A 14,556-nucleotide genomic window follows, 5' to 3' on the forward strand; every position below is an offset into this window, starting at 1 on the left:
AAAAAATCTTTCTTTCACTTTTAAAATTGAGGAAGATGTTGAACAAAGGATTACTCATTGTTTTTGGACAAATGCAACCTCTAGGTGAGTATACAAGTTTTTTGGAGATGTGGTTATTTTTGATACTATGTATAAAACCAATCGATATGGATTGATTTTCACACCATTATTTAGGGTTAATAATCATGGCCAGACTATTTTATTTGCTTGTGCATTTTTATGTGATGAGACTGTAGTTATGTTTGGTTGGTTATTCGACCAATTTTTAGAAGCTATGCCGAGTGACGCGTCGAAGATGATTATAACAGATCAAGATCTAGCAATGACAAAAGCCATTTCTCTAGCTCTTCCAAATACTTATCACAGGTATTGTAATTTTTTCTTTTCTTTTCTTTTCTTTTCTTTTCCTTTTCTTTCTTTTAGCATATTAAATATTTGGGTATTGTGTCATAGGTACTGCAGTTGGCACATATTGACAAAATTCTCAGAGAGATTAGATACAATTAAGTATATTAAGTACTATAGTGAGTTCTCAAGTTGCATATGGATATGTGAGACAAAGGACGAGTTTGACTCCAAATGGACTGATCTTGTTGAGAGGAGTGATTTACATGAAAACAAATGGTTACAGTCATTGTATGATATTCGTTCAAAATGGGTGCCTGCATATGTGAATCATATTTTCTCTGCTGGTATATCAAGTAGCTAGCGAGCGGAAAACGCTCATCCATTCTACAAGAGGTATGTTTTCAAGGAAACTTCTTTAGTAGAGTTTATGATTCAGTTTGGTAGGGGACTTATGCACCAACTCCATGAAAAATTAATGGCATATAACAAATATATGATTGAGAAACCTAAATTGAAAATGCCCCATAATTTTTTGGTACACATGGCTGATATTTATACACTTGAGATATTTTTTAAATTTCAAGATGAGTTATGGGAGAGCTTGAATTATAGATTTGAGTTTCTTGGTGACAATGACAGTTTTTGTATTTATAAAGTTGAAAGGAAAATCTTGGGGAAAAAAATGGTGGAAAAGTATAGAGTGCGGGAAATTTGTTATAAAAAAGATTTGGATCTTGTTTCATGTAGTTGCAAGATGTTTGAAAGCTCGGGGGTCATTTGTAGACACGTATTGGGATATTTGAACAAGATGCATGATTTTGATAAATTGCCAAACCAATACATTTTAAAGAGATGGTGTAAAATTGCAAAATCAGAGACAGTCATTGATGATGGTGGAATGGAGATATAAGATGATAAACTATACCTCACAAAGAGGAATGAATTGATTCAAATGTCTACCGTTGTAGTTGATAAAGCTCTTAGAAGTAAAGAAGCAATTAAAGTGTATATTGATGCTTTAGATGGCACACTTGAAGAGATTAAAAAGTTAGTTGATTGTGGGACAAGTGTAGCAGCAACCAGCAATAAAAGTAGTCTTTCTAAAAATAAAAGTTTAAATTTGGAAAACAATTACAAGGAACCGAGTCAAGCAAGGGCAAAAGGGTGCAGAAAAAGGCTTAAGAGGGGAAAAGGGAAAGCATTCAGGAAGGGGAAACAGAATAAAGGTAGGAGGTGCAATGGCTGTAATAAAGTTGGAGTGTCTCATGACAAAAGGAATTGTCCAATGCTTAATAATGGGTAAGAAACGCCACTTTATTTTTCCTTTATTTTTAATCCTAAATGTGCATTTCACATATTCTTTGTAATGTTAATAGTCTTGCAGTGAAAAAACTTTGCAAACTTATTCATGTGATGACAAGGATGAAACTAATACAAATTCTAACAGTGACGATAGTTCTTATTCTGGCTCGGGTACGGTAAATACTGATTTTTTGAATTGTTTTTTAACCTTTTAGTGTTGTATATATTAGTTGTTGAAATTTTGCTTGATATTAGGTGATGGAGCTTTGCATTGATATGCATGAAGTACTCACGATATAGTAGCTGGTGGTACGCGGTAGTAGAGATTTCATACGAGGAACTTTAATGAAACCAGATGTTAGTAGCATATTTCAAGAAAACCGCACTAGTCGCAATAGATATTGTTATCTTTTATTTTTTAGAAATGGATAATTGCAGCAAGTGCAATTTTTTTTTTGAGAAATCAATGTAACTAGTATCGTACATTTATTTCAATTGATGAATTCAACACTGGTAGGGAGTTCAGTAGCTTTGTTTTGCTCTTTAATTTTTATAGTTCATGATTTTATAAAAACAAGAGTATTCCAACTCTAGACAGCAAGGAGAGACGAAGAATGATAATAAGTAAGAAAGATAGAAAAGCAAGTAAAGCTTACTTCAAACTGTCAGAATGTGAAACATTCAAGTTGGAAGAACCTAAGACATACTTCCCAGATTGCTACAAAAATAAATGTAAATCATTGAATGCGTGCGAGAATATAATAATATAATGGATAGAAGCGAATGAATATCAAAACAAACAAAACTAACATTGATAAGAACCATACACTTGTCTCCTGATTTCTAAAAGGTAGGATCAACATAATAAGTTTATTACATATGGCATTGTTTACTTTCTAAAGGGTAATTTGTATTATAGAAAAAAGAATGTTGGAGTTATAGAAAATAGGAAATGAAAAAGGTTATTGAGAGTTTCTTCGGAGGCTTTGAATCAACTTCCTATAACAATCTATCTCTGAAATTTTGAATAGGTAGTGTCTCGGTTCTCTATTCTAGTTAAGGGAAGTGGTTGGTAATTATACCCTTCTTTTATGCCCCTGCATAAGGATGCTCCCTTGTTTTCAGAGATGTGAGCAATAAAGTTAACTTCCCTACATGAGGTGATAGGAAGCCATGTGTCAGCTTGCTTGATCTTGTCCCACAACTACAGTACGCTCAGCTTCATAACTTGTAGCCACTCCTAGTTCACCGACTAGTGTTAGGTTCCCCACCACTGCACCCAGTTGATTCCTGAAGACCACACCCCAGCCAGCATTGCCTGGGTTTCGTCTAGATGCCCTGTCTGTGTTTAGTCTCAGTTGGCCTGTATAAGGTAATAATCAGTAACATTCAGTATCTTAGGTGCCCTCCTGACCTCTGTCGAAAGGTTCAGCTTCCTAATTGTGTAAAGGTCATGCATACAGTTATGCATATGCCCTATAGACTATGTTGATCCTACCTTTTACAATATTAACAGTTAAAATATTAGAGGATCTTGGTGGGTTTGAACCACCATCATCTTTGGATACCTCTAAAGTGCTTTACCATTTGACCTAAAGATCCACCTTGGTAGAATTAAAAATTAGTTAGACTTGCTAATTAGTAGGAGTAAGATTACAGAAAAAACAGGACGCCAAATTAATAGAAGCGGGAACTAAAACTATGAGCAATTACATGGAATCACAACTGGATATGAGTGAGAATAAACTGATCAATTGGTCAAATATTGAGGGATAGTACTGCCGCGTTAGGAACATCAACTAGGTTACTAAAATAGATGGAATACGGACTTCGGAATTATTTCACCGAATTTTAATCCTCAAACTCAGTTAAGCCACAACAAACTTGAGCATCCTACACTATGATTTTGAACGTCTGAGTGATGAGAACCTTCATTTCATGCAACTTAAAGTTTTGTGTTTGTTAATGATTTGCTCAACTGGCACAAAAATACACCAGAACAATTGAACAATATTTTTCTCACAAGCATTGGTAGTTCACGCTCAATGGAGCAATAACCAACTTGAGCATCATATCCAATGCTTCAAAAAAAAAAAAATCTCATAGCAAGTAATACGTACACTTCAGTAATGGCAGGAGAGAATTTTGGGAGTGCTCCATAGCCTTCAGTACTTGTGGAACCACCAACCATGCTTCTTTCAGGTGAGGAATGTTTGCTGCGTTTTTAATCCAATGATGCATTTGGCTCTAACTGGGTGTTTCTCGAATAAATTTTGACGCTCTGTCATTTCAGATCAATAGAATTGCGATTGGAAGGTGATCTCAACATAGACGCAGTATGCTGCAAAATATATTAACTCCAAATAAAATTACTAACAACAAAAAAATTCTACAAGAAAAAAGTTTCAGAAACATGAAATCGAAGTCAACCTTACCCTTACCTCTATTTTCACCACTGCTTTCAATTAAATTCAAACATGAAAGTCTAAAAAATTGTTCTCATATTAAAACAGATTAACCTTTCCATGTAAGCTTGTAACAAAAACAAGAGAGAGAGAGAGAGATTTTTGTGTTTCTTTAATTTGGTGAAAGAGAAGAATAGTTACGGGAGAGAGAAAAGCAGGAGAGAAACTTTGGAGACAGAAATAAAAGAGAGAGAGATTACGGTACAGTGGGGTTGTTTTTTTTTTTTTGGTTTAGTCCGTTAATTAATAACTTAAGTACGTACTTCTAAGATCTGTCTCTCTATATGTTATCTTGATATCCAAAATCACTTAATTGGCATAGTATACAACGTACTATACATGTTTTTGCACTTTGGATACTATATAATTTTCTAGGCACTAAACTACATTGTACTATCAAAAAAAATTCAGGTTGCGACCTAGGCAAATATTCTGGCCAAAATCTGCTGACGTGGCCAAATTTGGAGGTTTTATAATCCTACGTGGAGACATGTCATTTTATTTATTATAAAAAACGTGTGTTGACATTTGCCACACAAGCTGAATAGCCAACAAGTTGAATGTCATTTCCCGCATTTTCCCTCTCCAACTTTTCCCTCTCTTTTGATTAGCGCCCAAAAATTGGAGATTTCATCAGAAACCCTAATTGACCAAAATTTGTTGTCTTTAAGATTAAATTGCCTAATTCACACAAACCCTAACCTATATAAAACACTAATCCATAGGAATCTAGTCCGTTAAAGTAAGTTAATGTTTTTATTCTTAAGTTAATGTTTTTTATATTGTTTTTTGTCATATTGTTGTCGGCTATTATACATGAATATTATACTATGATTGTTGTTATATTATTGATATATTGTTGCTAAATTACTACAGTGGAAACAGTTGTAATTAATCTCCATCATGGGGGTTCATTTGTTACTAGTCCAGACCTTCATTACCTTGGTGGTAGGATAGAGTGCTTGGACAATATTGATCCAGATAGGTTTGGATATTTTGATTTAAAATCAATGGTGGAGGAGTTGGGGTATTATAATGTGAGTAAAATGCACTATGGTCAAGCCAACAGTAATGGTTATATGTTAATTTTTGATGATACTAGTATTATAAAAATGCTGCAAGAAGCTAGGGCTGGGAATAGAATTGAGGTATACATTGAACATGATGTTGAGGTGGATTCAAGTGAACAAAATGTTGTGCATGATATTGAAATAGTTGAGTTAGAGAATGGAGAAGACATTGAGATACAAACTCAGTTACAGAGTGATAAGGTTTGTATTTCAGATGATAATGAGTCAGATGAGGAAGATTTTAGGTTTGAGGATTTGCCTTAATTGTCTGATAATGATGAGGAACTTATTGAAGTTAGGAAAATGATAGAAGAAAGGAAAAAACGAAAAAGACTTGAAAGAATGAAATCAATTTGGGATGATGGTGATCATGAACCTGAAGTGAATGGTACTGGAGCTGAGCAAGCAATGAATGATGAAGGTGATGATGATGTTGAAGCAATGAACGCTAAAATCTTGGTGTCTTTATGTAAATGGATGGGCTTTATGTTGATGAAGGCAACAATGTGTTTATTAGTGATGATGAAGTTGACCATGGGGATGTTGATAGTGACTATATAGATTCAAGTGATTATGAAAATCCAGATGCTGATGAGGATGATGGTATTAGAAAAACCAAGAAGTTTAGGTACCCTAGTTTTGATCCCAAAGATCGATGTATTTCATGTGCAACCAAGACTAGGGATGGTGTTTGCATCCCCTAATCAGCTCAAAGATTGTTTGAAGGATTTTGCGATTGCTCATGGGTACCAACTTTGGTTGAAGTTAAACAACCGAAAAGAATCCTTACATTATGTCTTTGAGGATTGCCCATTTAGACTATATGCTAGTTGGATGACAAGCAAGAGAAGCTTCCGGATAAAGTCCTATATAGAAGAACATAAGTGTTCAAGGATATTTGATGTCCGTGTTGCTAACTTGTAAATGGATTGCTAGGATATATGGAGAGAAGATCTTGAAGTATCCTAAAATGAAATTGAAGGATTTGAAAGAGCATATTATGCACAAGTTTAAGCTTGATGTGACATTGTGTCGATGTAGCGAGCTAAAGCATAAAGTTCTAGATGCAAAGGGAAAATAGGTTGGTGGTGTATATGCAAAGTTGTGGGACTACCAATTTGAACTAAGAAGGAGTAATCCCGGGAGTACTATTGAGATAGAATTATTTCATCCTACACCTAATGAACCTGCAGTTGTTCAAGCATGTATATAGGGTTTGCTTTGCACTTATAAATGCATGGAAGAGTGGTTGCGACCAATTATTGGAGTTGATGGATGTTTCTTGAAGGGGTACTGCAAAGGGGAGCTACTGGCAGCCATTGGTAGAGATGCAAACAATCAAATGTTCCCAATAACATGGGCAGTTGTAGAAGTGGAAAACTTAGATAGTTGGATGTGGTTTTTGGATTTGCTGATGCAAGACTTGGGTTATAGTGATAGTCAGGGTCTTGGGTTGACTATTATTAGTGACCAGCAAAAGGGTCTTGTACAAGTGATAAAAGACTATTTGCCTTTTGCTGAGCACAGAAATTGTGCCAGACATGTATATGCCAATTTCAAGAAGACATTCCCTGGTTTACAGTATAAGTTTCTGTTTTGGAAGGCTAGCAAATGTGGGACTCCTCAAGAGTTTGAACAAAACATGGATGAAATGAAAAAAAAGTATTCGAGGGATGCATATCACCACTGCATGGTGAAGCAAAACCCAAGCAGTGGTCAAGAGCTTTTTTAGCATGTTTCCTTGTTTGGATTCTCATTGACAACAACATATCGCGAGACTTTTAACTCAACAATAGTGGAAGCAAGGGAAAAGAACATCATAGAAATGCTTGAGGATATCAGATTGCAAGTAATGGCTAGAATGCAAAAGAAGATTACAGCAATGGCTAACTGGAAGACTACCTTTTGTCCTATTATAATACAAAAGTTAGAAAAAAATAAAGAAGATCATAGGTTTTGGGCTGCACATTACAATGGAAGCAACTCATTTGAGGCCAGGAAGAACAAATATGAGGCCTTTACTGTGGATGCAACTGCTATGAGATGCAGCTGTAGAATGTGGGAAATGAATGGCATCCCATGTCCACATGCCATTTCAGTTATGTATTATCTCAACATTGATCCATTGCAAACATGTATCTAGTTGGTATAGTGTGGCAGAGTACAAGAAGATATATAGTCATGTGTTACAGCCTTTGAATGGTCAAAACATGTGGCATAGGACAAAAAGGCCTGCTATTTTGCCTCCCATAGCAAGGAGGATGCCTGGCAGACCCAAGAAGAATAGAAGGAAGGAAGGAGTAGCAGTGGGAACTGGAAGAGTGACACAAGTGGGAACTGGAAGAGTGACAGAAGACAAGGCTTCTCACCAACTATGCAGGAAGGGTAGGAAAATGCATTGTTCTAGATGCAATAGTGAGGAACACAACATAAGGTCATGCAAGTCTACAGACCCACCACTTAGAAAGAAACAAGTGAGTATGCATTTGTCTTTTACTTTTATAAGTTATTTTTACAAGTGGTTTTGATTGTATTTAAATATGTTAATATAATATTAGGTGAGGAAGAAGAAAGGAGAAGTGAATAATGTCCCAGCTGAGGATGCAACTAATGAAGAGCAAACTAATGTAACAGTTGAGAATGCCAGTAATGAAGGTAGGTGTACAAAAGGCAGAGGTACAAGGGGTAGAGGTCAAAGAGGGAGAGGAAGAAGGGAACCAAATTCCCATAGGCTTTGGAGTATACACTAGTCCCGAAGGAGAAACTTACATCAATGTGAGTCTTCTAATATATTTAATGTATTTTTCATTTATTATATTTTGTGCATTATCTTATTCATAGTGTATTATGTGTAGACTGCTTCAAGATTGACACCCTTGAATTCAAATGAACCATCTCCAAGTAATGAAGGGCCAAGTACTTTAACAGATGAGAGTGCAACTAATCAGCAACCAAGTACAAGGGGTAGAGGTACAAGGGGTAAAGGTACAAGGGCTAGGGGTGAAAGAGGAAGAGGAAGAGGAAGCAATGAGCCAATTACTGTTCCACTTGGTATAAACACTAATACTATTGAAAGAGAAGTTGACATCAATGTGAGTGTTTTAGTTTAGTTTTTTCAATAAATTAGTTTGAGTGCATTGGCTTATTCATTGTGCATGACTGTGTAGACTGCTTCAAGATTAGCTGTTCCACTTGCACCAAGAGTAACTGTGTCAATGGGTGATGGAGTACACATATTACCTCCAACTGGAAGAAAATATTTTCATGTAAGTTATTACTTTAAGTTTTTTATTCATTTAAGTGTCCAATTTAAAATTTAGTTTAGTTTATGTCTTTATTCTTTAGTTTAGTTTGGTAAGTTTTTATTAATTATGCTTTATTTCTTATATAGCCACCACAAGAAAGGAGAGTTGTACAAAGGAAGACTTCAAGTGTAAGTGATCAAGTTGGAAGTAGTCAAGGGTCAAATAATACACCACTTGGAACTCAGGAATCAAGTACTGCAAAGAGTACAGCATAAGGCATCCCATGAATTATTTGGTAAAATTGATCTAGCTCATTTTGGTGTTTTAAGAGTGTATTAATGGTTTCAAACTTGTTGCTTTAATGAACAAGTGTCACGTTTTGTATGTTTCTTTCAAACATAGTCATGCAAAGAACAAGTGTCATATTTTGAATGTAAGAAAACAGTTTATTTTTTTTTTGTCAAAGAGAATGCTTTAATGAACATATTGAAAACTGATTTGACTAATGTCTTGTAAATAGTGTTATAGTTTTAATTTTGGACTTTATAGTTGGTGATAATTAATGGTGTTTGGTATGCAATCTATAAAACCATCCTAGAGGGGTAGAGGTTGTATGCAATAGGTTTAGATTCGAAAAAATAATGCCCAAGGGTCAGATGATCCATGTTGAGGGTAAGGGAGAACCCAAAACTTTTGAAAGAGCATTGGTTGCAGTTTCGGACCTCATTAAAACAAAGGAGGGGAAGAGAGTGTTCATGGAGGTTGTTTATGAGAATGATGCCATTAATTTGAAGCCTTGTGATGACTGTGGAAGGGTGTGCATCATTGAGTTGTTGGAAGAGGGAGAGTCAAGTCGACCTAGAGAACCAAGTCCAGAAGTTCCACCTGGATTCGAACATAAGCTCAGGAAATCTCCAAGGTTACCAAAGAAGAAAGAAAAATGAAGCAAAGAAGTGAGGGAATCAAAGACTAACACCATCCAAGCAGCAAGTTCAAGAGGTTATCTTGGGTCTTGCTGCTGCTGCAGCTTAATCTAGGTTTTGTATGAAGTCCAAGAAGTCTAAGAAGTCTAAGTCTAAGAAGTGAACTGATGTTTGATGTGTTGTTTGATGTGTTGAAGTGTTGAAGTGAACTGATGTTTGATGTGTTGTTTGATGTGTTGAAGTGTTGAAGTGAACTGATGTTAGGTTTATCTAGGCAGTGTCTTGTGTCTTGTGTCTTGTTTCTATGTTTTGATGTTTTTTTAGCTTGGTTGTCTTGTTCTATGTTAAATTATCAAGTCATGATGTAGTGTAGTGATGTTTAATGTTTGCTTTTGCTATGTTAAATTATCAAATGCATTTTTCATTACATACATACAGTGACAGAAACACAAAAACTAGAGAACTCTACAATTTCATTCCATTTTCATTTTCATTCAACTCATTACATTATAAAAACCATGTTACAGAACATTACAGAAACACAGAAACCAGATAACTCTACAACTTCATTCTATTTTCATTTTCATTCAACTCATTACATTACAAAAACCATGTTACAGAACATTACAGAAACACAGGTAAAACCAGAGATTCAACTCATTACATTACAAAAACCATGTTATAGAACATTACAGAAACACAGAAACACAGAAACCAGAGAACTCTATAATTTCATTCCATTTTCATTCAACTCATTACATTACAAAAACCATGTTACAGAACATTACAGAAACACAATGCACTTCACTTATTAACCAAACAAATACTTGTAAAGCAAGAATACAATGACCAAAATCAAACAAGTTTTCTTCATCTTATAATTCTGGCATTCCAAAGCTGTCACCTTTTTCTTCAACTCTGTTTTCTTCTTCTTCTCAGAGTGAACAATTACATTCAATTTTCCTTGCAACTCCACCTTTTTCATGTTAGCTTCCTCCAAACTTTCTTTCAATTCGTCAATCTCTTTGTACAAATCAATGAACCTTTGCTTTGTTGATTTTGGAACTTTGTCCTCCCAATCAAAGTAGCCACAATTGTGAGTTTTGTAATTTGTACAACCAAAAAATCTTCTTCCCAAATTTCCAACAGTCTTTGACATTACCAAAGGAGATGGCTCTCCACAAAAGCATGAATGATTCGAATTGATAGAGGTGGACGACATTTTGAACTATTCAAATTGAGAGTTAGGGTTTCAAATTGAGAGTTAGGGTTTTCAAATTGAGGAAGAAGGTTAAACTTGCAATTGAGAGTTAGTGTTTCAAGTTTTCAAATTGAGGTACCAGGTCACGTGTATTTCAAAAATGCCACATGTCTAGATGGCCGGACACGTGGCATAGGCCGGTGGCCACATCAGCAAAAATTGACCGGAAATACTTCCAAGTCGCAAAGTGATAATTTTTTGATAGTACAATGTAGTTTAGTGCCTAGAAAATTGTATAGTATCCAAAGTGCAAAAACATGTATAGTACATTGTATACTATGCCAATAAAGTGTATCCAAAATCTAAAAGTGAACTTACACATTAAACTAAGGGCTGGTTTTTGGTAGAGAAGATCTTCCTACAATGGATATAATCTCCACCAAAACTCGTCTCAATTGGATATGTTTAGCTTTATTAAAAATAGTGCTAAAATTATGGACCGTTAGATAAATATCGAACTTAAACACAACTTTTGACAAGGTTAGACATGTTCAAATATCTTGATATTTTATAGAGATGATCTCTATTATATAGAGAACATATTTCCAGAAAATTAGCCCTTAGTTCATTGTGTAAGTTATGGATGTCAAAATAAGATGTCAAGGTAGCATGCCATTCCATAAATAACAACTTACACCGTGATAACACGTTCAATACAAAAGTTTCTTATTTGATTCTTCAGCAATGGTTGTCTAATCACATTCATTCGCTTTGCTGGTAGCAAAAGTCGCTAACTTATCAGCAACAAAGTTTGCTTCCCTGTAGCTCCATACAACTCTATGTTGAACTTCTTTTAATAGATCTCTAAGAGCATCTTCAATGCATATACTTCATTTAAAGTCCAAAGTGATGTCATCAAGTTAAAAGATGATGTTAATTGAAGTCTTGAAAATCATCCACACCAACCCACACACTCTATATTATTGTTTTTATAATGAAACTTATCTTATAGACCCATTGGACACTTATGCTAAAATATTTTGACCACTCTCAACTTGCCAACACCCCACATCTTTCTTCCATATTTGGCCCCTAAAATGGAGTGTAATGATACAAAAGTAATAAAATTGGTTGTTTGCACATGTGACAAGTTGGGGAAGCTTGAGCAGCATGGGCAGCTAGTATGGAGTGCCACTTAATAAAGCAAATCAAACTCTATATTTGACCCCCAAAATGGAGTGTGGTGAGTTGTCCACTATATAGAGCATGGGTTGGTGTGGAAAATTTGAGCTGCCCACTCAACACGTATGACTATATAGTAGCATTGAAGATACTCTAATATTTGCAAGAATGGTGCTCATCGCGATAGGAATCTAATGATCATCATGGCAAACAAGGTTCTTGAGTAAAAAGCAATCAGGTTCTATGATCACCATATCTAAATTCTTCGCGATAATAACGTTTAGTCTAATTTTTCGTGTCGAGAATTCAGCACACATAGTTGTGGCATATGGTATTGGCAGAGCAACACCCATCATGAACTTACCAGCATCATCTCTAATGACATAACCAGCACCTGCAGCTCCATTATTCAGCGCCGATCCATCAGTGTGTAGCTTGATCCAACCAGGAGGAGGTGGTGTCCAACCAATGTTAATAGATAACTCTGACTGCATCCGAGATTTAATTAACAAAACTAAAACTATCCAAGTCTTTTCCTTAAACTTGAATGTAATTCTTTTTGGTAATTAAAGTTAAAATTTTAACTGAAGTCAGGGAACCATATCTCAATTTCCTCAAGAATACAAAAATATAGGAAGTGTTTGAAAATGGAGTGAGTTTCGTGTACAATGGTTTATGTCACTCAACAATTTTAAAAAAAAACTTGAACTTTTGTGGATGTTGTGAATTCTTCCCCACACGGAAGCAACCCCAGAAAAGAAGGAATCACTTGGGTTTGAATGTCCAAGGTAGAATGTGCTTGCTTAATTGTCCACATTATGCACTCCTTATTGTTTGATTAACTTTGCTTACACACTAATATAAGCTAAATGACTCTAATTAGGAATAGATGGTTTCCTTTTACTATCAGTGCTGGCATGGATTAGACAAACCAGTGTTACGTTTCAACCAAACTTTGAAATGGATATCTTGGAGGGGTTTATGGTTATAGACTAGGTTGGTGTTTTGAATGCCTTCTAATCCACCAATTTGTTTGTTATATTTACCTACATACCCTACAATTTCATCCAGGGACGCACCCATGATTTTCCCCGAGGGTATTCAAGGTCAATCAACTTTGATTTATACATCTTGTAAGAAAATTTGTATTTTTCAACTCTCACAGTTTTTAGTAAAAACAAAAATAGTTTGTTGGAAAAATGGTTTAGAAATGAAGTTCCTTGTGTTAAGAATTCTTAGACATTTGAGTAGTCTAAAAAAACCATTTAATAATGAATGAGAAATTGTCTCTAGTGTACCCACTTGAGTAGAAATAATGTGACTTATACTTTAGGCTTAGTGATAAGAGCCCAAAACTGTAGTTTTAACCCCTTTACCAATATCGCTTTCGACCAATTATGTACTTAATAAGTAAGAGTTAGTACTGTTATCGTGCTTTTGTGTATTTCAGGCATTGGAGTTGAATATGTGCAGAAATGTGTCCCTTTTGCAAGATAAAGGAGCAAGGGTTGGTTCCTAAGAAGTTCAATGATAAAAGGCCAAGATTCAAGGAGAAAAAACCATTTTAAAGCCCAGTCAAAGCTGAAAAGTCAAAGTCAACGCGGGCAGAAACAGCGCACAAAAAGTTAGCAGAACTTCTGAAGGCCGTATCTTTGGACTCAGACCTCGGAATTAGGCCTACCTTATGTCAAAACGACCGACTCAGAAAGAGCTTTCCAATGGTCCAAGCCTTGACCCAATAAGAGAAGCAAAAGTGGGAGAAAAGTCCATGGAAGTCAAATCCAGCTGAAAAGGCCTTTGTGGACTGAAGAAATTGGGTTTTGGGCTCGATTTTCCGGCCCAAAACATGGCTCCTTAGCCCATGCACGAAAAAGTGGATCTAGTCTCCTCCATTTGTATGGAGAAGAATTAGCTCTTAAGGATACCTAGATCTAGATTAGAAAATTAGGTTAGACTCCATTAATTAGTTAGAATAGCTTGTTTTAGATCTAGTTTTTACCTTCAATTAATTAGTGTTAGAACAAAGTAGATTATTATTTAGAATCACTATTAGTTTTATAATAAAGTATTAGTTTTCATTTCAATTTAGTTATTTCTTATTTAGTTTTAGTTATTTTAAATTCATAAATTAGGTTGTCTTCATTTTGATTCTTAGACTATTGTTAAAATTAGATTTATAAAGTTTAAATTAATTATTAAATTATAACTTGTCATTATTGTTCTTGTGTTGGGAATGATAGTATAATGATATTAGGCTAAAACCTCCATTATAGGAGGTTAAGGAAGCCATGTGAGGATGATTGCTTGTTAGAATAGTTGTTATTTAGAATAGAAATTTCACATCTCATTACTCTCACTATTGTTCCTTGTATTTGATTAATTGAATTCTATTTAGTCTTGATAGATTAAGAGTGGAACGAATTTGTACTCTCTTTATATTGCATAATGAATTGAGAGTAGGAATAATATTGATAAGGTAGTTGATCATTAGTTGTTTATATTCATCTATAGATAATTAAGAATCAATTTACTGGTTATCAAATGGCGCCGCTGCCATCTTAATCTCGTTCAAGAATTCAATTGCTTGAATTCAAGGGGCAATCCCCCATTCTCTACCCACCCACCCTTTTAATTTTACATTCTTATTTCTTGAATTTTTGGAACTGTTCACTGTTTTAGGAATAGGGGCGGCGGATTCACAGAGGAAAACACTGCAGTAAAGGTATTTGTAAATTTCGAAAAACTCTAAAAATTTACAGGCATAATCCTTATGGTGTTATTGATTTACTGTAATTTTGTCAGATTTTTCCTAGTTGTTTT

At 35.1% G+C, this 14,556-nt stretch overlaps 1 protein-coding gene and 1 long non-coding RNA gene across 2 annotated transcripts; one reads left to right on the forward strand and one right to left on the reverse strand.

Annotated features, from left to right (window-relative positions):
- The first annotated feature begins 274 nt into the window (after positions 1-274).
- On the forward strand, positions 275-709 carry LOC147480670 (protein FAR-RED IMPAIRED RESPONSE 1-like). The gene is made up of 2 exons (XM_086578713.1): positions 275-366; positions 454-709. Exons 1-2 carry the CDS (start codon positions 275-277, stop codon positions 707-709), a joined length of 348 nt encoding a protein of 115 aa, XP_086434839.1.
- A 1,725-nt stretch (positions 710-2,434) lies between these two features.
- Positions 2,435-4,318, reverse strand: LOC147480671 (uncharacterized). The gene is made up of 3 exons (XR_015206412.1): positions 4,092-4,318; positions 3,771-3,991; positions 2,435-3,013 (listed from the first exon to the last, which is right to left on the reverse strand). It is a non-coding gene; the product is annotated as an uncharacterized LOC147480671 (long non-coding RNA).
- Positions 4,319-14,556: the final 10,238 nt, after the last annotated feature.

This window comes from Coptis chinensis, chromosome 8 (assembly GCF_015680905.1).
Source record: "Coptis chinensis isolate HL-2020 chromosome 8, ASM1568090v1, whole genome shotgun sequence".
Taxonomy (NCBI): Eukaryota; Viridiplantae; Streptophyta; class Magnoliopsida; order Ranunculales; family Ranunculaceae; genus Coptis; species Coptis chinensis.